This window comes from Ursus maritimus (assembly GCF_017311325.1).
Source record: "Ursus maritimus isolate PB19 chromosome X unlocalized genomic scaffold, ASM1731132v1 scaffold_X1, whole genome shotgun sequence".
In the NCBI taxonomy this organism is placed as follows: Eukaryota; Metazoa; Chordata; class Mammalia; order Carnivora; family Ursidae; genus Ursus; species Ursus maritimus.
Genome location: NW_024423319.1, coordinates 13,941,771 through 13,967,783, shown reverse-complemented (window position 1 = coordinate 13,967,783; position 26,013 = coordinate 13,941,771). Strand labels below are relative to the sequence as shown.

The window sequence follows — 26,013 nt, the reverse complement described above, 5'->3', positions numbered from 1 at the left end:
AAAAAAAAAAAAAAAAGAAGTCTGTGTAACGTGGTAAACCAGATTTCCCAAATGATCAACTGATGATCTTATAAAATCATGTATGATTAAAAGATCCATTTAAATTGCAAGGTAAAGCAATAGATTTTAATATAACAGAATATAAAAAGCTTATTGATAGGGTTTCAGACTTCACATTCACTAAACTATAGGAAACTACTCCTTGTTCAGTTTGTATATTTCAATATCGAAGAAGAATGTCCACAATTATATTAAAAAGCTATTAAAACACTTCACTTTTCCAACTCCATGTCTGTATGATGCCAGATTATCTTCATATGCTTCAATCAAAACAGCATATTGCAAATCATTGAATGTGCTTGCTTCACTGAGAATTTTACTTTTCTCAATAAATACTTTTTGTTTTGCAAAACAGAGTTATTTTTCATAAAATATGTTTTTATATTAACATGTAGTGGACTTACTATTTTTAAATGAACTATTAAATAGATATAAAGAGAAGAGTATATGACACAAAGTTGAACTAGGGATTTCTGGTGTAATTACATTTGCCGAGCACTGTTCTAGGTACTGGGGAGCCAGCAGTAAACAAAATAGACAAAAATCATCTCTGCCCTTGTGGAGCTTATATTCTAGTGCAGAAGCTATTTAAATATGCCGTATGCAACTGTTATCAGTTACTGTATTTTAAATGTCTTTTCCAAGTCACTGGCTTGTATTCAACTTCTGATACAGAGAAATTTTAAATGTTAATGTAGTTGTAATTATCAATATTATCATTTATGATTTCTACTCTCTAGGTTTTATTTAAGGTTCTTTCCTTAATTCTTACCCCCAAATTTTAAGGTTTTTGAATATATTCTTTGGATTGTATTTATCTTTTAGAACTTTGACATGTAATTTGGTCCATTGGGGATTTATTTTTGTGATATGATGTAGATTAAGCCTTTAATTATATTTTTCATGTGCAGAAACAATTGTTTCAATACCATGTTTGAGTAATCAATCCCATCACCACTGATTTGTAATGTCACTTTTGTAACATATCAAGTTTCTACATATAGATAAATGTGCATTTTTCCTGGGTCCTTCATTCTGTTGCCATACCAGGTAGCATTCAAAATTGTTCAACCCAAATAAATAACAAACGATCATTCTTCTAATCTTAAAAAATATTTAGAGGTGCATAAAGGTGTATAGGTACTTGGATGTTTATAATTATTTTTAATAATAGAAAAATAAAACTTTTACATAATGAATACACCCAACAATGAAAGATTGATTAAAACAGACACTACATTCAGACCATGAAATAATGTGCCCTCTTTGACCTGGCAGACATAAACTTGCCGACATGGAGATATGTTCACAACTTATTGGGGAATAATTACTCACTTACAACAGTAAGATCCTATTCTATTTATTTATTTATTTGAGCAGGGAAAGCACAAAAGAAGAGTGAGAAGGAGAAGCAGGCCCCCCACTGAGCAGAGAGCCAGACACAGGACTCAATCCCAGGACCCTGGGATCATGACCTGAGCTGAAGGCAGATGCTTAACCGACTGAGCCACCCAGGCACTCTGATCACACTCTATTTAAAAATATCATGTTATAACATACACAGAGAAAAACAGCTGAAATGATAGACACTAAATTGATAAAAGGTGGTTATTTCAATGAAGCTGGATATTTATTTTCTTTCCCTGCCATTTGTATTTTTTTCATTACTCAAAATATTTTCTTAGGCAATTGTTGCAATAATGCCATTCATCTCAGCTTGTAGTAAAAAGAACATTTGCTTTGAGGCCCTACGGAACCCTGGTGCAAATTTTGTTCCCCGTATTTTCTGGTCATGTGCTCACATACTATCTCTGAGCCTCAGGTTTTGCATCTATAAAATTGTGATGAGTCCTGAAACTGCTACGTGGAACACATTAAACAGTGTATGTAAAGCGGATAGCACAGTGCTCGGCACATTAGAAAGTAGTGAAACATGGTAGTTACTGTTCTTAATGATATACCGTGCTCAAATAGTGCTGCACGATGCCCTGGGAGGAGAACACAATGCCATGAAAGACAATGCATCTCACAAAAAGGACCCGGCAATGCAGCATAGGAGAAGTCTCATGTCGGGATTGGGTATGATAGAGAGACTGTCTTAAATCATGTTTCCAACAAATCATTCCTACAGACGGTGAAGGAGAATGACAGTTCTGTCGGAGATTTTCTTCTGGGGGGTCTGTCCCCAGAACATGTGTTGTGCAAATGTACACGCCTGTGTGTGTGCACATGTGTGTGCTTGTATTCAATTTGGCTTGTTGTATTGCTCCGTAATAAAATAACCGTGCTCAATACATTTTGATTTGGAGAGAATGGTGACAATTTATGGTAATGAATCACTGTGTGAAGTCAAATAACTTTGGGCTAGGTTTCAGGAAATGGGACACTAAAAAGGTCATGTTTTATAGCTAAAATTTACTCTGCTATAATTTTGAATAATAAATTATCGTGGAACTTACCAAAAGTTCAAAGCCAGATTTTTCTATGGTTACCATAGTGAATAGCAAAGAACTTGAAGATTAATTGTAATCCACTTTAAAATAAAGCCATGCTATAAATTGTATAATTATTACCATACACGACATTTTGAATTTTTATCAATATCCAAGGAATGTAGTGCATTAATGCATATACATATGTGCATAAATAAAAGATGACAACCAAATTCCCCTTGTGTGAATATTAATATAAACAGCCTTGCAAAGTAATAAAAAAAAAAGCAACCAGAAACAGAATTTACCTGGCTGTGAATTATATTCAGGAAGCAATGAGAAGAATCTATGCCTTTCAAGGCACTGAAAGCATTTATTTAACAAGAAGTTGTGTTTCAACTCTAAAGAAATGGAACTAGCATTGCTATTGTCAATGGAAGATAGTAGAATCTTGACCTTGCCACCCATACCCTCATTCTCTGGTTTACAATTACTCTACATCCTTAACTTCTTGTTGAGACATCCTTTCTTGTCTTTACTAATACTGGATATTTACCACTTTTCTTAAAGCCTTTACAAAATAGATGTGCATGTTTTCAATTCTCCAAGTACTTGAAGGTCAACAAGTGGTATCTTCATCCTACTTCTAGATCATTACTCTATCATGTTCATGTAAATTTCTTTGCTTTTTGGAGGCCTATGGCTTTTAATTATACCACCTTCTAAATTCCCTCATTATTCTGCCTACTAACTTATTGGTTAATCCCCTAATTCAGGGATCAGCAAACTCTAGCTCATGAGCCAAATTTATTCTGCTTTAGTTTGGAAATAAAGTTTTCTTGGAACACAGTCATGCTTAATTTAATGTAGTGTGTACAGCTGCCTTTGCACTACAACAGAGTTTAGGAATTGCAAAAGAGACCATATGACCTGCAGAGGCGAAAATATTTATCTGTCTCCTTATTAAAGAAGTTTGCTGACATGGAAGTACTTGGCACATTCTTACAATTGTCCCCTTCCTGAGGCCTGTCATGTTCTTTCATAGCTTTAGAATGACTCAAATGGCACTTCTCAGTGCTTTGACTTCGTCATTGTCAAAGTCCATCATTTCTACCTTCCTCCAGTGACCTTCTCCCATGATCATCCTCCACATCTTCTCAACACCTGAGACTCTTCATTTCTCTGATCTTAAACTACCACATCATACTCTCCGTCCACAACTACACTTGTTCTTTGTTATGGAAAACATGATAAAAAATGGATGTGAGGGATATCCACGTAAAAGCTGTATTTGTCTACATGTGATAAAGAAGTACGTGCCAATAGGGAATAAGGTGGAGAATGCAGAGAACTCTGGGGAGGAGAATGCTAAGAACTTTCGGGAATGTTCAGGTTTTGAGAACTAGAAAAGTCATGAATGGATCCCGAGAAAAAACGATCAGAGAGGTAGGAGGAGGGCTAGAGTGCAGTATTGTGAAATCCATGGGAAGATAGTTGACAAGGAAAAGATTGTCAATAATGTCAAATGCTACAGAGAGGTCAAAACATATAAGGATTGAAGCAGTGTAGTGCACATAACACTGGAAAAAACGTTGCCCAAATACAAGGATCTCAGCTCACATCTTCCCAAAAGACCCTCATTGATCAATGACTTTCATTAAATCATGCAAACCAATTTTTCGGGGGCTATATATTCCTAAGAATAATAATGTTACAATTTAAATTTAGCAATGGTTCTGAAATCACCCATTTAAATAAATATATTTTATGATAAAATATTAGTAACACTGAAACAAAGGCACAGATGTGAACGCCAAGCACTAAGGGTTATCTTTATATTTGGCAGCCTTCTTACCAGAACTAAATGCAAAATAGTAATGGTAAAATAGAACAGAACTGGTTGGACTGAAACATCTATGTGACCCCTCCCTTCCATCCCTCCCTTAACTCAAGCTCTTTNCCTAAGGATCTACAACAATAAAATTGTGATATCTTCAAATTACTGGCTCTCAGATAACTGCTCAGCATATTTATAGGGTTCCTTAGTTTTCTTAATGCGCAGGGTCTTTGGAATAAAGAAAGGGAGTAAGAGATATAGACCAGACCCATGGGAGAAGCAGCATTCTTTCCTTTGGTGGGGCATTTATTGAGAGCCTATACTAGTGCCAGTCACTATGCTTTGGGGGGAAGGGAGGCAAGCACGTCAATGCAAAGTGCAAATTAGAGAAAACAGAATATGCAAGTTTTGGAAAATGCCAGGTGAACCTAAGTTTTGTCTTCATTTATATATCTGCTTTAAGGATAATTTGCTTCCAATGTTTAATATAAACTGAGAATTATTTATGAAAATAATAGTAAAAGAAAGTGTTCATAAGTCCATTGGATTATGAAATATTCAGCCACTTGAGAATAATCAAACCTCACCTCTGAATGTCCTGGTTTTTCAAAAGTAACAGGATAGAGAGAGTTGCAGGGAGTGCCTCAAAGAGGTTAGGCTTATATAAACTGAAAGCGAAATATCAGAAATCCATCTCAGATCTGCTCCTAACTTAATGCTACATTGGAGGGGGGAACAAAGCACTACAACTCTGTTATGAGATGGAGCCTAAGTAAATGGCTGTGCTTTGGTAGAGAGACAGCACCTTTGGAAGGTCTGAAAATAAAGATCTTGCTTTCAGGTAAAGGAAATCTAGAAAGAGGCAGGGCCAAGATGGGTTCAGAGGAAGGTGTTGATGACTTGGAAAATTTTTTTCAACTCTTTATCTACACAAGCAATACAATAAGGCTGGGCTTAAGGAAGGGCTGTCTAGAATAAGTAAATATTTGTGTGAGGATTGTGGGTGCCTGTACAAAGCAGAGACGAGCAGTTGTCATTAGTGTCAAACTCCATACAGGTATATAATCTATCTGAATCTTCTCAAAAGCATGGCAAGGGATCAAATAAACCGCAACATACAGATTGCTCAAGGGCTCAGCCATCGCTTACTGACTGACACTCGGTTTGGCAAAGTGGACCAAAGGGTTGACTATGTCATGTAGCCATCATGGAGGTAAGGCTGATTTAAGTTAATTATACGTTTTTTTTTCCTCTTGTTAATTGACTTTCTTTTTTTTAACGTTTTATTGAAATATGATTTATGTACAGAAAAGTTCACATACAATAAGTGGATACCTCACTTATTTTTGACAAAACAAATCTACGCATATGACCAACAAACAGATCAGAACACTGAATATCACCAGCTCCCGAGAAGCCCTCTCACTGCCTGTCCCAAGTGTGTAATTAAACTGCTTTAACTGTGTTTGACTACCTGTCTTCTATTTCGGAAGTTCACCAGAACTCAGAAGGAAAGACGAACATGATGACACACCAGTATCGCAGGAGCAGAATCACCTGGGCGGAACCTGTGTGCCATTCATTTCCACATGCTAAAACAGAAACCAAATATACTTGAGGGGTTTACAGTAGAGTGGGCTCAGATCCCTGTATTGCAGATGGCAAACAGTAGTCTCGAAAATATTCCTATCTAAGCCCATGTCACGAGCACTCTATGAAGGCACACACACAAGTTGTGTCTTTCCACAATGTCAGCTTTATTAAATCATAAGGCAGTGTTGACGTAATGGTAAAGCAGGTTCAGGATTCCAAACTCCATGACATGTCACTGTGCAGTTAACTTGTCTTCATATATGTCATACAAAGCAAAGCATAACACAAAGTCACACAACAGATACAGCGAGGGCTAAGAAGTTAATGAACCAAATGCTAAGTCAGTCCGTGAGTGTGCACTTGTGATGAGGACTCAGTCTGGTCCAGGTCAGCTCTCAGCGTGTGTTGCTTGTTATGTTCAAGCAGTGAAGGAACTTTGTTCTATTCAGAGATCAATTGAGCAGAGCCTTTGGCTACAGTTGCCTTTCTGGTATGGTCAGATGTGAAAGGGTAGCATCTGGGGAGTCTGACTTGCTACAAAAGTACTCCCTTTTTAAAGAAGTTTAAGCAGTCTTGGGCTTTTGCAAATCTCTTCTGGTTCTGCTTGTTATCAATTCTGGATGTCATCAGCCAGTGTTGGTTTCAGTGATATCCGGTCTTAGCTGCAATGTCCTTGGCTGCTTATGTCACAGCTTGGCATGAGTTACTGCTTGACATGAGTCACTCCGTTTTTTAAAATTTTATTTATTTAAGAGAGAGAGCTAGAGAGCACATAGGGAGAAGTAGACTCCCCACTGAGCAGGGAGCCTAATGCGGGGCTCAATCCCAGGACCTGGAGATCATGACCTGAGTCGAAGGCAGACTCTTAACTGACTGAGCCACCCAGGTGTCCCATGAGTCACTCCATCTTCTCTATACCCTACTCAGAATTTCTACAGAAACCTATGAGGGGGCTAAAGGGCAATTTCCAATCTTGATTGTTAGAAAAAAATGACTCCAAAGAAAAAGAAATGTGTTTAGAGCACCTCAGACTGATGAACCTTGCTAGAAAGACATAAAATGTTGCTTAACCCTAAGTACAGTGCCCTCTCTTTCATAAAGGTTTTCCTCTGTCCCTGTGGGAATGTTGAGCTCTTTTCTGTTTGGACTACACATTGTCCCCTACACTTTTATCTTGACATGCACCCCCTTCTGCCACTTATAGTATTATCATTTCTCCATTTGTCACACCTTCTGCACAAGAGGGTAAGGGCTTTGAAGGCAGACACAGTATCTCAATTACATCTGTTTCTGCTCCCTTTTGTGCCTAGCTCAGTGGCCTGCTCCACTACCCCACACATATGTACAGAAGTGTGTACATATGGGTACATACTACAAGTAGCTGGGACCCCAGTAGTAATTATTAGCTTCATTAAACTCATACCATTTTAGTTTGGCAAATGCATTTCATGACACCTATTCTGTTCGCATTCACATTTATTATTTGTTTCCCCTTCCCCAACCAATTTCTTAGTATTTAAAAGCTTTTGTATACATTTCAGTTGGGACACAACTTCCAGAGCCATATAAACCATGAATCTACACAAGCAATACAATAAAGCTGGGCTTAAGGAAGAATTTCCTAAAAAAAAATCATGCTAGCTTTTGACTTGTTGTTTTAGAGTCAGAAATTCCCATTTCAAGTTTCAGAATGAATTAAGTATAAAATACGAGACGTTTTAAAACTGCACACCTTTTAAGGTGACACAGCTAAGAGAGATCGAATATGTTTCCCGTACTCAGGATGTCTTAATATTATCTCCTATTCATCTTTTCCAGATTTTTAAGACTCTGCATCAATAGGTAAACCACTGAAGTTTTAAGTAATTCTGACATTTAAGATTTAACTATTAATAAAGAATGTTTGAAAGGTATCAACAAATTTAAAATTATGAATAATTCAATAGCTATTAAAATTAAAGTAAAGGGGTTATAGCTATTTTGGTTTTCTTCCCATTTCCATTACTTCTAAATTTGGAATCTCTTTTCTCTCTCTCTGTCTCTCTGATTCATCAACATAAAAACCAGTTTACTTCTGTTTCAAATAGGACTGTTGGTTATGCTTTTTTATATATGTTTTATATATTTCCACTGCATTTGTAGGGGCCAACGGCAGGTTGCACCAACATGGTCCACTTTAACATGAAGATTATTTTGAGTTAAAAGCAACCAAACCCAGCAGATGCAGGACAAACTTCACCTCCTGCTCAACTGTCTGCCAATATCAGGAAAAGAGCTATTAACAGAGATTACTCTTTACCTGAGAAACTTATCTGCATAATAGAGCAACCTTTGTTTTCCAAACATTTCCTCTCTTCTTCCTGCTAATGGTCTTCCTCCCTTTGTATCCTCAGAACTCCATCCCTCTCCTTAGGTAGCTTAGGATGTCTCATAAGCCTCATGTTGCCTGACTGTCTTTGGAATTTCATGTCTAAAACTAAATTTGATTTTCTCCTATTAATCTATCTCTTATCAATTTGATTCTGAGTCCAGCGAAGAGGATCTTGAGGGGTAGGGGGAATTTCTTCCTTCTCAACACTGTTTATCAAACTTCAACCCTTGGAGTTTGCAATTTTTAAAATAATGAAAAGAAGGAACAGAAATTGCCAATCAGAAATATATTTTAATTGGCTTTCATTTCTAAGAGCTAGATGAGGCATATTTTGTCAATAGCATGTCAAAGTCATAGTCATATCTTTCATAAATCCATTCCTTAAGTTGGTCAATTAATGAAGGAGTAACTCAACAATCACTTACCGAGTTCATACTGCATGCCAAACATTGTCATTGGCAACTATGATCAAATACAACCACAGCCCTAGAGAATTTTACAATGTTGTAGGGAACACTGAAAAGGAAACAGATAATTTAAAAGTGGTAGTAAGAGGTACAGAGCACGAACAGGTACAATGAAAGCATGGCTTAGAAAGGCGACAGTAAGCAAGATCTTGGGAGATTAGGAGAGTTTCCCAGAGAAAGTAACTACAACTTGTTCAAACTCCAGGAGCACGTCTCCCCCTCCCCCCCCAACATAAACAAAAGTACCCCAGAAGCTAGAAAAGGAAGTGAGTATATTTTGAATCTGTCATGGGCTTAGTCTTACATCTCACAGAACAAAGACCTTCAAATCGAGGAGAAAAAGTTCTTTAAGAGCTGTGAAAGGTGGTTAATCTGCTAATTACCATTTCAAAGGACAGTGACAGAGGGGATAGCACCCTTAAGATCTGTGAACCGCAGAGCTTCCAATACTGCTTAGCTGGGTCTTCATATATTCTTTTTGTGGCTGCTCAGAGGTCCAACTTCCCTCCTCTATCTTACTTTCTATCCATTCTTTAATTTTTGTCCTATCTGCTTTTCTTTTTATACAGGCTCTAAGAGATAATTTACATTTATTTTTAGTTATCGGTTGAATTTTCTGACTCTAATCGTTAGCTATGCCTAAAAATCAATTGAGTTGATGAGAAACTTCTTTGAGAGGAAACTTACCACAAGAGAAGAGAGACTCTGGAGTAGGGATTGAAATTGAATGTTGTTAAGAAAAATAATATTCATGACACTTGTTACGTAAAGTAAACTTTATTCAAGTGTAGGGACTACTCCAATGGGGTTTTGTAGTAAGGGAGAGAAATTGGACTCAACTCCAAACACAACAAAGAAAAGTGGGAATTATAGACAAGGAGCAGGTGGGGGGTGGGGAGAGATATCATCAGATGGAAAATTATTAAGAGGAAACAGGACTAAGGGCAGGGGGAGGTTCTGGCTAAACTGACCTAACAGGATTCTTGCTAAAGGTGGGCCAGGGTGATCAGATATCACCTGGGGGATAGTGGCTAAACTGATTCAGGCAGGATTCTTGCTAAAGGTGGGCTCTCAAAGACATGCCCAAGGATGGGGACTCATTGAAAAATAGCTCAGAAGAACCTGACTGAAGTTTGGTCAAGAACAGAATCTTTGTTAGTCTATCCTCTGGTTCAAGGAAAGATGAGATATTCTTTTCTTTGAACACTATAAGTCCATTTCTCGTCGAGTGGCTTCTTGTTCATTAAGTACTAGCTGAACCATCTGTTGGGATTTGGTAGTAGAGGATATTTGCTGGATGGTGCTAGCAGTCAGGCATTTAAAGAGTGGAATCTTTATGAAAATAAAGAAAAACAAAGATTAATAGTTGAAAACCCAGTTCCTGAGTCCAGAGGGCAGCCACTAAAGATTTCTAAATGCTGGGTTCAAAGACAGCAGTGGTAATCTGATGAATTTCCTGGTTTGCAATTTGAATTGTCTTGGTGATGATGGCATCTGGTGTCCTAGTGAACTTTCCGAGTGGACCACACAGCAGCAGACTTGAAAGTTGTTCATACATGATCTGTTGTGGTTATTTCCTTGAAGTTTATATTAAGTTCAGTTCTAGCTTGCAGTGCTTTGGGAAAAGGGCAATATTAATTCTCAGTGATGACCAGACAAGACTGGGAGAAAAATTGGAGATGTCCATTTGGACATCTATAGCCAGATACTGGAGGAAACTAGAATTGAGACTCCACAGGATGTACTATCGTTTTTTACTCTAACATAAAATTTCTAAAATTACCCCTATGTTGATTCTTGTTTACAAAACAAGTCTGGTCTTATTATATTTGGCCCTATTATTTACATAAGTGAAGCAGGAATGATAATTGACCATGTAGGCCTTTTTGAGTTTGATTTGCTGGAATCTGACATAAAGAATCTCAGATTAGACTTTTAAAAGCCTCCCGAGGCTAAGGGGGCACCTCCGTGGCTCAGTCAGTTAAGCATCTGACTCTTGATTTTGGCTTAGGTCATGATCTCTGGGTTGGGAGATCTGAGCCCGGAGTTGGGCTCTGTGCTCAGTGGGGAGTCTGCTTGAGATTCTCTCTCTCTCTCCCTCCCCCTGTCCTCTGCCCCTACCCTGACTCGTTCATTTAAAATAAAGAAATAAATCTTAAAAAAAAAAAAAAAGCCTCCTGAGGCTAGGAAACCAAGCCAAGAACTTGTCATCAGACCTCACTAGTGGCACCTATAGATTTGGTTGAATTTCTTTCTTCTTCAGATACCTAAGATATCCTAGGTGTCCTAGGTCTGCCAGGAAGTGACCTTCCTTACTCACCTATACAGCTGGGAACTTTGTAATCCAGATACCAGGCTGGTTTTCCCAGAAGGGCTTTAGGCATTGGCTCCATAAAGTCAACTTTAGTTCCTTTTTTCTTTTTTTTTATTAAGATTTTATTTATTTATTTGACAGAGAGACAGCCAGTGAGAGAGGGAACAGAAGCAGGGGGAGTGGGAGAGGAAGAAGCAGGCTCCTAGCGGAGGAGTCTGATGTGGGGCTCGATCCCAGAACGTCGGGATCATACCCTGAGCCTAAGGCCAACGCTTAACGACTGAGCCACCCAGGCACCCCCAACTTTAGTTCCTTAAACCAGATTCCATGTACATCATTTTCAAATATGACATATAAATATGACATTACATAACCAAGTATATGCAGGTTCCAACCAGTATGAGCTGTTACAAACAGAATAGATTCTTTTTGAAGATTTTATTATTTATTTATTTATTTATTTATTTATTTATTTATTTATTTATTCATTCATTTGCCAAAGAGAGAGAGAGCACAAGCAGGGGACGTGGCAGGCAGAAGGAGAAGTAGACTACCCACTGAGTGAGGACCCTGACCCCGGACTCGATCCCAGGACCCTGGGATCATGACCTGAGCCCAAGACAGACGCTTAACTGACTGAGCCACCCAGTGTCCTGAGAATAGATTCTTTCTGAACTTATGCAAATAATTTTATATTGCCATGAAAATTAGAATATTCAATAAGACTTTTTGAATTCTGGAGGTATCAAGCAGGAAGAAAAAACATGTTTCATATCTGTTTACAAAATATAATCTGAAAATAGTTGTGAGTTATAGATAGCTAAAGAAAAAAGAAAAAGGGTTCCTTAAATCTGGAAAATAAAACATTAAAGAACTAGCAATGTTCCAAACAAAAACATAATCATCCTTTAACAGGTCATTCAGTCCCATGTAACTAACTCTTGTTCTGATTGATCTTGGGTTAGCAGTTTCGTGAACCCATAAGCTTCTCCACTAGAATTCTGTAAATCCCTAGTCCAGCAGTATAAAGGTATTAAAGCAATGCCATCATGAGGCCCTCTGGCCTGTGGCTGATTGCAAATGTTTTCGGGGAAAAAGCAGAATGAAACAACAACTGTGAATGCCAGAAGACTTAAAATGGTCGTAGTTAAAGATCTGATGAGAGTTCATTTAACAAGGGAGTTGGGTTATTTCTGCGGCATGCAACATTTAAAATGGTAATTAGAATTACGACTAACAATATTGAACCAAGGCATATCATGAGCAGCAAGAATATTGGCAAATATCTATGAACTTATCCAATTTCTACAATATTTATGTTAATAGCATTACTCATACAAATGGAACCTGGGGAAGATTACACAACCCCTTTTATTTGGGAACAGCCTTTTGTGCAATTCAACATATCAAGTAAAATGAAATTTTTTTCAAACAGAAGTTCTCACATATTTATTACTGAACCAACCGATTAGCGCAGAAGTATAGCAACAGAGAAAAACCATTTTCCCAATAAAATATGTCTAATTGTTCAGGTAGTAACGATATTTACGCAGTGATACAAACATGTGTACCATCTCCTATGTGATTCCTATAGACCCAGCTTGGTTCTTGTTCCATGTCTCCCCTTGGAATTGTATCTGATTTTATTACCAGTGTTCATTTGAATCCACTGGGGGATGGCACGATTCTGCTTTAGTTTCTTCTCTAGGAATTGCTTGATCTTGAAAGTCTTGTGAGAAGACATGGAAAGGAACAATCAACTGCACACCACAATGGTGGAGAAAAGGAGAGAGCTACAATTATTTTTAACATTTTTCTTTACAAGTGGAAAGAACAAATCCTTTGAGATTTTTCAGGACCCTCTGAGAAATCTCAAGGTCAGTTATAGAACAGAAAGATTTCATTGAAAATTTAATTTGGGAGAGATAAAATTGACAAAAATGTCAAAAAACATTAGCTCATTTAAAAGTGAGAAGTCTTGGTTCATTTAAATAATCAAGGACATGGTAAAGGTTTACATAAAGCACAAGAAATTATTCAAATAAGATATAAAAGCTTTGTTTCCTAGGGAGGTTACTTAAAAGGTAAAGAAAAATCTTTTAGAATGTCTTATTAAGAACAGACCAATAATCTAAGAAAATTTTGTAGTTTTAGCAAATAGATTACTAAATTCTAGATTTGTACCAGAGTAATTTTGATATTAAAACTTATTTTTTAAATCCTTACAAATAAATCCGTTCAATCTTACCAGCTTGACCACACATAAAATTCCTTTTATACAAAATTTCTACGACTTTCTATATCCATTCAAGATTTGTCCTATATTTTTCATCTTTCTCAATCTGAAACAACCAGACAACTTACTTTAGGCTAAAATTGTTCTCTTTTTTTCCGTTAATAAAAACACATCCTTTATACCCTGGATGCTTTTCCTGGTCAAAAACACATCCTACTTTCCTTGCATACTTTCATACGAAGTTGTTTTTCATCATCCTTATTATTTTCAGCAGTTTTAATTACACATATCCATTATGAATTTAACCATTAGTAGCCTTTCTTCTCTAGAGAAAACTAGAAAGTAAACAATTGTGAACTGTCTCACATGCAAGCAATCTGTAGCAAGCTAGCAAATTTTGTGAATATAATATCTCACAATTTTTACAGGTACAGTTGACCCTTGAATAACACGGGTTTAAACTCTGTAGTCCACTTACATGCATATTTTTTCTGATAAATACATTACAGTACTGTAAATGTATTTTCTCTTCCTTTTGATTTTCTTAACATCTTTTGATTACTTTAGTGTAAGAATACAGTATATAATATACATAACATAACAAATATGTGTTAATCGACTATGTTATCTGTAAGGCTTTCAGTCAACAGTAGGCTATGAGTAAGGCTTTGAGGGGCGTCAAAAGTTATATGCAGATTTTTGACTGTGTGGGGGTTGGCACCTCTTAACCCCTATGTTGTTCAAGGCTCAACTGTATATTCTTCCTCATGGCACAAATTCTCAATGTGGCAAAGAGAACAGATTTATTAATAGACCCAACTATATTTAGCTTCTATATGCCATATAAAAATAAGACGCCAGAAGTATATAAACTTATACTCATGCTTAGCGGTTAATGTTTCAGTACTTTGTCTTACTTAGAAATAATCAGATGACTGGATTAAGAAGTTGTGATCCATATATACAATGGAATATTACTCAGCAATCAGAAAGAATGAGTTCTCAACATTTGCTACAACATGGACGGCACTGGAGGAGATAATGCTTAGTGAAATAAGTCAAGCAGAGAAAGACAACTATCATATGATTTCTCTCATCTATGGAACATAAGAACTAGAATGATCAGTAGGGGAAGAAAGGGATAAAGAAAGGGGGGGTAATCAGAAGGGGGAATGAAACATGAGAGACTATGGACTAAGAGAAACAAACTGAGGGCTACAGAGGGGAGGGGGGTGGGGGAATGGGATAGACCGGTGATGGGTAGTAAGGAGGGCACATATTGCATGGTGCACTGGGTGTTATACACAACTAATGAATCATCGAGCCTTACATCGAAAACCGGGGATGTACTATATGGTGACTAACATAATATAATAAAAAATCATTATTAATAAAAAAAAAAAAAAAGAAATAATCTAGATATTTAATGAATATCTGTTCCTTGTTTTAGCATAGCTCTAAGGTTTCAAGTTACCAAAAAGATTTTGGGAACAATTTTCAGGCAGACATACTATAACACTAAACAAGGCTAGCTATCATCTCAAGTTACTTCCCTATTGACTACACTTAGAGTACATGCATGTCAGGCAAATAGCACAAAAGCAAAAACCTAAACAAGGTTAAATGCATTTTTTTGTTTGTTTTATTGCTGTTTTTGTTATGCATGAAGTAATGGGTATCGAGCAATTAATTTTTTTTCAAGCAATTGATTTTGACTGCATTTTACATGTACATGTTTTCCTTGGGTTGAAGTTACAATTTCATAATCTTAAACATACCGTAATAGAGCTTATTTGGCTAGTAAGCCCAAATAGGATAAAAATGTATATTCATATGATACTTAATGTTGATGACTCATAAGACATAGCTTTATTTTTATTTTTATTTAAAGATTTTATTTATTTATTTGACAGAGACAGACAGCCAGTGAGAGAACACAAGCAGGGGGAGTGGGAGAGGAGAAAGCAGGCTCATAGCGGAGGAGCCTGATGTGGGGCTCGATCCTAGAACGCTGGGATCACGCCCTGAGCCCAAGGCAGACGCTTAACGACTGAGCCATCCAGGCTCCCCATATAAGACATAGCTTTAAAAAAATTAAACCACCAATATTAAACAAGTCTTAATTGCCAAAGATTTACCCAAGTCACGTGAATTTGAGAAGTATTTGGATTAATTTCTCTATTTCTGGGAGTTTCAGGAATATGTAACTTATATACGTGCTCATTCGTCTCTAAACCAATTTGAATAGAACTCCTTTAAGGGATTTTATTTATCAATTCGCTAATACTGTCCAGAGGTAAGAAAATATCACATATGCATAACACACAGAGAGACACATAATCATATGAACAGACACAGAGAGAGTATAACTTTCTACTCTAAAAATTTAGTACACTTTTATTTCATATTTTTAATTTAAGGGAAAATTGAAGGTGGTATAAGGATAAAAGAAGAGCAGAGGTGATGATGGGAAAGGAGAGACTTTAGAGGAGCCAGATTGGAGAGATCTTCATTTTCTCAAAGAGTTCATTGAAGCTCCAAGCATTTTCCTTGGTAAAATCATACCAACAAGAAGGAGACGGATAAAATGTGTGGGCTGTATAGCCAGTAGGGGTTCAAGAAAGGGGTTTCAGTCAACTGAAAAGTTCTCATGGGAGTAGCAGGATCAAATAGAGAGAATAGTGAGGTCTCACAAAGACCAGGAAAACTTTTCCAGTGCGGAAATTGGAAAATGAAACCACATGCAACATAAAGAACCAAGAAAAATCACCAAGTCCAGGAAGTTAAGGGGTAATCCCCACTCGAGACAGAGAGTCAGGAAGAAAAGAATTCCAACCCAGCAGATACTTTTCAAAAAAGAAGCCTGAGCCTCCAACCCAGATTCTGCTTGTCTGGAATTGTATTCAATAACCTTAACCATATAATATTTTTAAAAAGAAATTCATCTTCAAAGTACACATATTTTCTCTTATTAGAAATGTTTTGTGAATGTGGTACAAAAGTTGAAGGGAATCCCAAATGTGGAATTCAAAATAGAACTCTAAGTCCTATCTTCGTAATACAAGATCTTTTTATCATATATCTCTCTAGTTCACTTCTCCTTTCAAGAGTCTCTGGGGTCATCCTATCACAGTTGTAATATAATGCAAACTCCTTCCACGTTCTACAAGTGACTGTGCTTGCCTCCTGAATCCTCGCCTCCCACTCTCTCCCTATTGCTCGCTCCTCTAGTCATACAAGAGTTCATACATCTCCTTGAACTTGTCAAGCTTGTTCCTGCCTCAGGGCTTTTATCCTTGTTCTCCGAGCCTAAACTGCTCTTCCCCAGACTTCAGATGGCTTTTTCCCCCATTATTCAAGTCTCTGCTCAATGTTACCCTCAGGCCCCACCCTCATCCTCTATTTACTTACCTTGGTTTTCTTCATAATACTTCCAACTCTGAAATTATCTGGCTCGTGAATTAACTGTATCACTCTCCATCATAATGTATAGTCCAAAAGTGTTGGGAGATTTTCACTACTGTGTCCTGACCACTTAGAACAAAATCTGGTACATAGCAGGTTCTTAGCATATATATTTTGAAAATAAATACATGGTTAATGAATGATTATACACTTAGTGACTACTGAATTAATTTAGAAGAATTAATTCTAGTGAGAGTATTAATTATCCATTTTGAGTGATAGTGATACTTCATGCATTCAAATATTTAAGCTTTCTCAGGGAAGCATAGATGCTAGCCTGGATATTTTCTGGTAATATTACTTAATAGAGAAAAGGGAACAATAGCATTTAAGTCCATTGTCACCAGAAAATATCAAAATATATGAGGCTTTATTTCTGTAAGAGTAAAGAATTCATATTTACAACTGAGATGGATTATTTGATGTTTCTTAGGTAAAGAAAGGCTCAAGTTTGTCTAAGGTTGAAAAAGATTAGTTTATATCATTCTAGAGAACAACGGTTTGCTCAGATTCACACAGGATTACAATTAAAGGTCACAGGAAAGCTCATTTTGTTTTACTTCTTATTGAAATGAGGGAAATGTCTTAAATGAGGTGCTCTTCTCATATCATTAACAGTCTCTAAAACCTCATTTCTTACAAGCAATCCATTTCATATTTTCTTCTTTATATTTTATATTTTTATTGTATTTACATATACAAGTGTATTTTTTACGTAAATTTATTATGAGGTCATACTCACACGTACCATATTGTCATTTTCTTCTTTATATTGTTTAGCTTCTCTTTTCCCCAAACAGCTCTTGCTTTGCAACTCATGTTAGCAAATGTAGCCGTTAGCAAATATTTATGTATTTATGTTGCACATACACACACACACACACCTCTGTGCATATCATATTCAAATAGCAGAAAAACAAAGACGAGGTGAAAAGAAGCTTGAAGAAAAAAACTTTACCTATAAATAAATAGGGATAACATTTATACTGAATTTTTTGTCGGTGACCATGCAAGCAAAAAACCAGTAGAATGAAATATTTAAAGTGCTGAGAAGAAAAAAACCCACCATCCTAGAATCCAGCAAAATTCTCCTTCAAAAGTAAAGCGGAAATAAAAACTTTCTCAAACAAACAGCATTTCTGGAAGAAATAAGCCAGTATAGCATGGCCCCAGGATACAAGGTTAGTCTACAAAAAAGTCAATTGCTTTCTTACATACCAGCAATAAACATTTGGATTTAAACTAAATTCAAACAAAACAAATCACCTTGGAAACAGCACTAAAAGTGAAATAAATCTACAGGCTTAGTATGCGTGAAACTACAAAACTTCTTTGTAGAAGAATTTTAGAGAAGATTTAAATAAATAAATGGAGACATATTCCATGTGCATGGATTGGATGACCCAATATTGCTAGTATGTCATTTCTTCCAAATCTATCTATAAATTCAATACAATTCTAGCCCAAATCCTGGCAAGCTATTTCCTAGATATCGACAAACTGATTCTGGAGTTTACATGGAAAGGCAAACAATTAGAATAGTCAACATTATATTGAAGGAAAAGAACAAAGTTAGAAGGTCACATTATCCAATTTTAAGACTTACTACAAAGCTGCCATAATAAAGATAACTTGGTATTGATGAAAGAAAAGACACATAGATCTATAGAACAAAATAAAGCCAAGAAATGTACCATAAAAATATAACCAACTGATTTTCAACAAAGATGCAATGGAGAAGTATGGACTTTTCAACAAATGGTAACTGAGCAATTAGACATCCATATCCAAAAAGATGAACTTAGAACCTTACAGCATTTGCAAAAATTAACTCAAAATAAATTGTAGCACCTAATGTAAAATGGAAGACAACAAAATTTCTAGAAGGAAACATAAGAGAAAATCTACATTACTTAGTTTTTGGCATTGAATTTTTAGATGCAACATGAAAAGCACAAGCCATGAGAAAAATATCGATGTTGGACTTTATTAAATATAAGAACTACTTCTTTGTGAAAGATAATGTTAGGAGAAGGAGAAGACAAGTCATTAATTTGGAGAAAATACTGATAAAATACAGTCAGCTGATCAAGGATTTTTATCTAAAATATACATAGAACTCCTAAATTCAACAAAAAGAAACTAGCATAATTAAAAATGTTGGGGTGCCTGGGTCGCCCAATCGGTTAAGCGTCTGACTTTGGTTCAGGTCATAATCCCAGGGTTCTGGGATCAAGCCCAGCATCGGGCTCCCTGCTCATCAGGGAGTCTGCTTCTCCCTCTCCCTCTGCCCCTTACCACCCACCCCCTGCTTGTTCTCTCTCTCTCAAATAAACAAATAAAATCTTTAAAAACAGGTGTAGAAGACCTCAATGGAGACCACAACAAAGAAGATAATACAGATAACAAATAAGTGTATGAAAAGGTGGCATCGATACCATTATCATTAGGGATTTTCAAATTAATATAATGATGAGACACCACTATATACCTATTAGAATGGTTAAAATTCAAAACACTGACAAAACCAATTGCTTGCAAGGATTCAGAGTAACTAGAACTTTCATTCCTTGTTTGTGGGAATGCAAAATGGTGCTGCCATTTTGAAAGACAGTTTGTGTTTCTTACAAAGCTGAACATAGTCTTACCACACTATCAAGCCTTCATGTTCCTAGGTATTTACCCAATTGACTTGAAAATTTATGTCCACAAAAAAGCCTGCTCATGAATATTTAAAGCAGCTTTATTCATAGTCACCAAAAACTAGATGCCCCTCAATAGGTGAATGGTTAAACTGTTGTACATTCATGCAATGGAATACTATTCATCAATAAAAAGGAATGAGATATCAATTTAGGCAAAGACATGCATAAATCCTAAATGCCTATTATAAAGTAAAGAAGGCAGTCTGATTGGGTTAGATATGATATGATTCCATTTATATAATATTTTCGAAGAGAAAACTATAGACACAGTAATGTGACAAATGATTGCTAGGTGCTTGGGGAGCAGGTCGAACACGTTAAGTAAAGGGCATTTATTGGGGTGGTGAAACTATTCTGTATGAAATTATCATGGTGGATACATGACACCTTACACTGTGGTCAAAAGCCATAGACCTTGACAGCATAAAGAAGGAAACATTAATGCTTACAAATAAAAAGGTAAATAAATAGGAGGTTGGGGGATGTCAGGACAGAATGAAAATTATGAAAACAACAACTTAACTCAAGGTTATGGGGTTGAAAGGTGTTGACCTAAGTGTATTTGAACATGAGTTGAGTTTGTAAGACCAAAGCCAAAGACCTATACAAAAAGCACTGCATTCTAGTTGTTAATAGTTTCCCACATGTATTTATTTATATGTATTTATTAATAATTTATTTATTACATGTACTTATTAGCAACTCTGAAGCTTTTAGACATGTATACTGTAATTGAAAAATTAATTAAATGTATGGTGAATGGTGAGAACCAGGTTTCCCACTGTTGGAATAAAATGTTACAGTCAAAAAAGGTTGAGAGGCTAGAATGATCCTTACGGCCATTGATTCAAGTTGCAGAAATCAATATGAATTCATGTTTAGCTTAATAGAGACACATATGGTTACATATATAAATATTTATAGATATATGTATATACACAGGTTGACATACACACATTTATTTTATTGCTCTACCAGCTGAGAGGGCCTAGAAGAAATGGTTCTCTGGCAGTGATGAGCATACCTAATGCCCAGATTTAGGTTTCTTTTTTTTTTTTTAAGACTTCTTTTTTTGTGTGAGAGAGGGCATGAACGAGAGAGAGAGAGAAAGACAGACAGAGAGAGAGAGCACGAGCAAGGGAGGGGCAGTGGGAGAGGGAGAAGCAGACTCCCCTGCTCATCAGCGAGCTGGACACGGGGCTTGATCCCAGAATGCTCAGATCATGACCTGAGCTGAAGGCAAATACTTAACCAACTGAGCCACCCAGGTACCCCCAAATTTAGGTTTCTGATATCAAAGTCAAAAAGAGGAACCTGAGCTCTGTGAGGAAATGGGTGACTCAAAGACTGGGTCAAGAAATATACAAGATAAACTTGGAATATCTTGTAGTGGCAGAAAGTAAGGGAGTTCTCAAATCTTTATTCTATAATAATCTATTATAATCTAGTATCACTTTATTTAATTCAGCTTTGGCTGAAACAATTTGAGCAATTAAATAAAGTAATATTAAATTGTAACCCAACACATAAAATACATATCCATGGGTCCATCCCAAGATAAATAAATAACTGAATAAATACATAATGGGAGAGAGTAAACACATCTGTGCAGAAGAATTCCAAATTATCTATCATCTATCATCTATCTATCTATCTATCTATCATCTATCTATCTATCTATCTATCTATCTATCTATCTATCTAATCTATCTATCTATCATCTATCATCTCCTCAAGGAGGTAGAGCATAACTCTCTGCTTAGTTCCTTAGTTCCCAAGTTCAAAGTAAAAGCTTTCAACTCTCCCTCAAAAGGTACGATGTTTGCTCTAGGTTTTTCATACATATACTTTATCTAGTTTGCTAACATATTTTTAAGTTTTCAAAGTTTAATTTTAGAACAGTTTTAGATTTACAGGAAAATTGCAACAGTAGTGAAGAAATTTCATATATGTCCCAATCTCAGTTCCTCATATTATTGACATCTTGTATTAGTATAGTACATTCGTTACAACTGTTGAACCAATATTGATACATAATTATTTACAGAAGTCCATACTTTATTCAGATTTCCTTATGTTCCATTATGTTTCCTTATGTTCCATTGCATTTCTTTTTTCTGTTCAGCATCCCCTCCAGGACCCCCTCTTACTTTCACTGACCCCCTCTTACTTTCACTGACCATAGACTCCTCTTGGCTGTGCCGGTTTCTGAGAGTTCCTTGTTTTTGATAACCTTGAAAGTTTTTAGGAATATGGGTCAGGTATTTTGTAGAACGTCCCTCAATTAGGATTTGTCTGATAGTTTCCTCAACATTAGACATGGATTATGGTTTTGGGGAGGAAGACAAGAGAGGTGAAGGGCCATTCATGTCACTTCATATCCATCGTGCACACTATCAACATGATATATCAGTAATGGTGTTAGCTTGATGAGGGAGTGTTTGTCAGGTTTTCCCATAGTAAATTAATCCCTTTTTACCTGCATCACACTGTAATCTTTGGAAGAATGGGGGTTCCCCATGATGTGCCAGTCATCAAGATTAGGACTCTGAAGGATGACTGCAGAAACCCCACCCCACATAGAGGAGGCCCCACACAATCCAGCTCTCCACACCTTCAGCCACAGTGACGAATGATAGGTCTTCTTCTAGTTGGGGGATCAAAGAGTGGTGAGGGACTTGCTCAGAGGGGCCTGGCTTGAGGTTGGGAAAGTGAGGGACCCAGGCCCTGCTAGAAGTCACCAAGAAGACTCTGTGCAAGGACTGAGTGGACTTCCCGCCTCAGGTAGAGGAGGACCCACAGACACCTGCTCATGCTGTCAGCCCTGGGAGGCCCTGGGCAGGGCTGGTAGTCAGAAGCTCCTGACTCCTTCACCTCCTCTTTGGAAGTCTCAGGAAAGAGGCAACTTTTGGAGATATCTTCAGGCCAGCAGAGAAAGAAGGTTCAGGCCCTGTCTGGAGTAAACATAAAAACCTTGAGGATAACTCAGGGTATTTACCAACCTAGAACACAGAGGGGCCCACAGAATCCACACCTGTCTTTACTGTCAGCTCTAGGATGCTTGGGCAGAGGTAACTGGCTGTAGTGTGTCCTGGCTTCCATCTAGGTTCCTGACCTTCATCTTAGTCTTGGAAGCCCTAGGGAGGGTCCCTGAATACATTTCCTGGGTTCCACTTTGGGAGTCTGAGAGATGTGAGGCGTTCTTTGAATGGACCCGAAGTCCAGATTAAGCAGAGTAAGGAGTTGCAGTTGCACAGAGATGGCTATGTGAAGACCTAAAGGAAAGTACAGAGGAAATCTTTCACCTCATGGAAACTTGCTCCAGGGTCATCTCTAAGAAGACTTGTGTATGGATTTCAGGCAGAAGACACCACTTTCATAATTCTTACACCAATTTCTTGTGAAAGCAGGGACAGAGAAGGCCTTGATTCCCTCCATATGGGGTAGAAGTTCCCCTAAATCCTCCCTCATAGCCCTCACCTTGACACATCCTTACCTAAGCAGAGGGAGGAATGCAGACCTTGCTGGGAGGAAATATGGTGACCTTGAGGATGTGTAATGGGACTTTCCATTGCAAATAGAAAGGCCCCACAGAAACCTTGCCCTGTACCTGTTGTCAGCCATGTTTGGACAAACGGTGGCCAGATGTGGTATTCTTCCACTTCTATCAATGGTGAGGAGTATCTTCGAGAGCTAAGGCCCCGGCTGAGAGGGCAACATTAAAGTCAGTAGAGAGTGGTGTGGCTGAGCCTTGCCAGGTTTGAATATTAGTATCTTGTGGGAGGATGGAGGGTACTCTACCATAGAACAAAGGAATGCCACACACAATCCAGTCCTGTCTCCCAATGTTAGATCTAATAGGCCCTGGGACACAGTAGCTATGAGCAGCAGCATCTAATTTCCCCTAGGGCATCCAGGAGAGGTGAGGACCTCAGTCTGAGGGGCCAAAATCAGGTCAGTAGAGGGAGGAGGCCCAAGCTTAACCAGGAGTCAAGGTATGGACTCTGAGTAAGGACTGATAAAACCCACCACCCGGGAGTGATGGGCCTCAGCCTCACCATGCCCATGTTGACAGCTCTCAGAGGCCCTGAGACAAGGTGTAAGCATATGGTGGACCCTCAATGCGGCCAGATTGTCTCAAGGAAGTGAGTACCTTGGTCTGAGGAGGACACTCTTGGGTAAACAGGGAAAGGGGGCCCAGGCAGGGCCAGTATTCAAAGTGAGGACTCTTGAGAGAGGACTCAGGGGAACTTTCAACACAGAGGGCTGCCAGACACTGCCATGCCCCTGCTGTTAGCCCAGAGATGCTCTAGGCAGGAGTGTCAGGCAGATTCACTCCTAACCTCTTCATGCATCACATGGACATGGAAATCTTGGCCTGAGGGACTCATCCTTACTTTCATGAAAGAGAGAGCTCAGGCCCAGATGGGGCAAACATGTATACCTTGAAGAGGACTAAGGGCATCTGCCATCCTAGAACATAATGGGCCCCATAGAATCCAGTCCTAACATGCTCTCAGCTTGGGAAGTTGAGGGAGACTTAGCCATGTGTGATGGGAGTGAGTTTTCTACTCTTCCATCTGAGTGGGAGGGGGTTGTCAGAGAAGTGAGGATCTTATTCTGAAGGGGTCCAGCTCAGGACACAAGAGAAAAGAGTCCAGGAACTGCCAGGCATCAAGCTGATGACTAAAGAAGGACGATTTAAGGGACCTCCCACTCCATACAGAGGGAGACCCAGGACTGCTCGGTCCATTTCAGTCTTGTGAGGCCCCAGGCAGGGAGGCTGGATGTGGTGTATCTGGACTTCCAACTTGGGAGGCTGAAAGTGGTGAGGTCCTCTCTGAGGGGTGTAACCTCAGGTTAGCAGAGGGAGGAGTTTCGGGCCCAACCAGGCATCAACAAGAGGACTCTGAGGGAGAGGGCAGAGGGGATCTTCCAGCCTAGAGTGTATTCTCAGAAACCCATTCCGACTTTCAGTCTTAGGAAGCCCCAGGCAGGGCCTTCAGGCAGATGATCCCACTTCTTTACATCTCTTTGGGGGTCTCAGGGAAATGGGGATCTTGGCTTGAGGGCACCTCCCATCCTAGAACACAGTCAGCCTTTGTCCAGAGCTGCCAAATGTGCATTTCTCTGCTGAGGCTGCTGACCCTCTCCCCCTCTTCTCCAGACCTGTGTTACCCCATCTCCCACCATCCTGCTCACACTTCTACTTGCTGCTGCCAATAACAGTCATCATGCCTCACTCTCCAAGGCATCTATGTCTCATATTCGAGCCAGGCTTTCAGGCCCAAAGTGAGATACAGGGCCTGGCAGTAGTACACGTTCTCATAGCTGAGGGTGAGGAGGAGACTTCCTCCATTTCCTCTTGCTCTTTCAACTTCTCCTACCCCTTCACCTCTTCCTCCCCGCTTTCCTCTCCTGTGATCCCAGTCTCCCCAGAGGAGGAGGAGGAAGGGGAGCCTGCTGCAACACTGAGTCCTCCCCAGAGTCCTCAGAGCTCCTGCTCCTTCTCTGCATCATGGAGCACATCAGAGGGAGTCTCCAATAGCCAAGAAGATACAAGTTCCCTGCAGACCTCAACAGACACTGAATCTTTGCCCAGAGACCCACTATATGAGAAGGTGGCTGATTTGGTGCATTTCATGGTCCTCAAGTATCGATTGAAGGAGCCCATCACAGAGGCAGAAATGCTGAAGGTTGTCATCAAAAGGTACAAGAAACAATTCCCTGTAATCTTCAAGTGTTTGGAGGTGATCTCTAGCATTGATGTGAAGGAAGTGGACCCCACCACCCACTCCTATGTCCTTGTCAATTCACTGGACCTCACCCATGATGAGATGCTTAGCGACAACTACAGCGTGCCTAAAAATGGTCTCCTGATAATCATCCTGGGTGTGATCTTCATAGAGGGCAGTTGTGCCCCCGAGGAAGACATCTGGGATTTCCTGAATATGATGGGAGTGTGCGCTAGGAGGGAGCATTTCATTTATGGGGAGCCCAGGAAGCTCATCACCAGAGATTGGGTGCAGGAGAATTACCTGGAGTACCGGCAGGTGCCTAACAGTGATCCTCCACGCTGTGAATTCCTGTGGGTCCCAGGGCTCATGCTGAAACCAGCAAGATGGAAGTTCTGTAATTTTTGGCCAAGGTCAAAGGGACTGACCCTACTTTCTTCTCATGCTGGTATGAGGAGGCTTTAAGAGATGAGGAAGGGGGGGCCCAGGCCAGAATTGGCTCCATGGATAATACTACTGCCATGTTCCTTGCACAGCATTGTTCAGCAGCTTTTACTGTCCTGACTGAAGAGTGAGGCTGAATCATCACTCTGTGTTCAAGGAGGGCAGTCTTGGCTCTAAGTAGAGGAGAGTCAGGGTCAGGCTGGGGAGAACACAATGTACAACTTTGTGTTCCCATTCTGTATGGGTGACTTGGAAGTTTATCTTTTTTTTTCTTTGATATTTTTCAAATGTCCCTTTTAATGGAAGGTTTAATTCCCTAAAGACCCTAAGTTTTGAATGACATTGGTAATGCAT

General features: G+C 38.6%; 2 protein-coding genes across 2 annotated transcripts; one reads left to right on the top strand and one right to left on the bottom strand.

Annotated features, from left to right (window-relative positions):
- Positions 1-12,662: 12,662 nt before the first annotated feature.
- LOC103672849 (putative 60S ribosomal protein L39-like 5) lies at positions 12,663-12,818 on the bottom strand. The gene has a single exon (XM_040641912.1). It carries the CDS (start codon positions 12,816-12,818, stop codon positions 12,663-12,665), a length of 156 nt encoding a protein of 51 aa, XP_040497846.1.
- Positions 12,819-24,714: 11,896 nt separating this feature from the next.
- Positions 24,715-25,790, top strand: LOC103672866 (melanoma-associated antigen 10-like). The gene is given in 2 exon segments (XM_008701565.2): positions 24,715-25,570; positions 25,573-25,790. Coding segments are annotated over 2 exon segments (1,074 nt in total).
- The last annotated feature ends 223 nt before the right edge of the window (positions 25,791-26,013 follow it).

Excerpts from the sequence above, each read along its gene's own strand:
- LOC103672849 (XM_040641912.1), bottom strand. The coding sequence starts at position 12,818 with ATGTCTTCTCACAAGACTTTCAAGATCAAGCAATTCCTAGAGAAGAAA.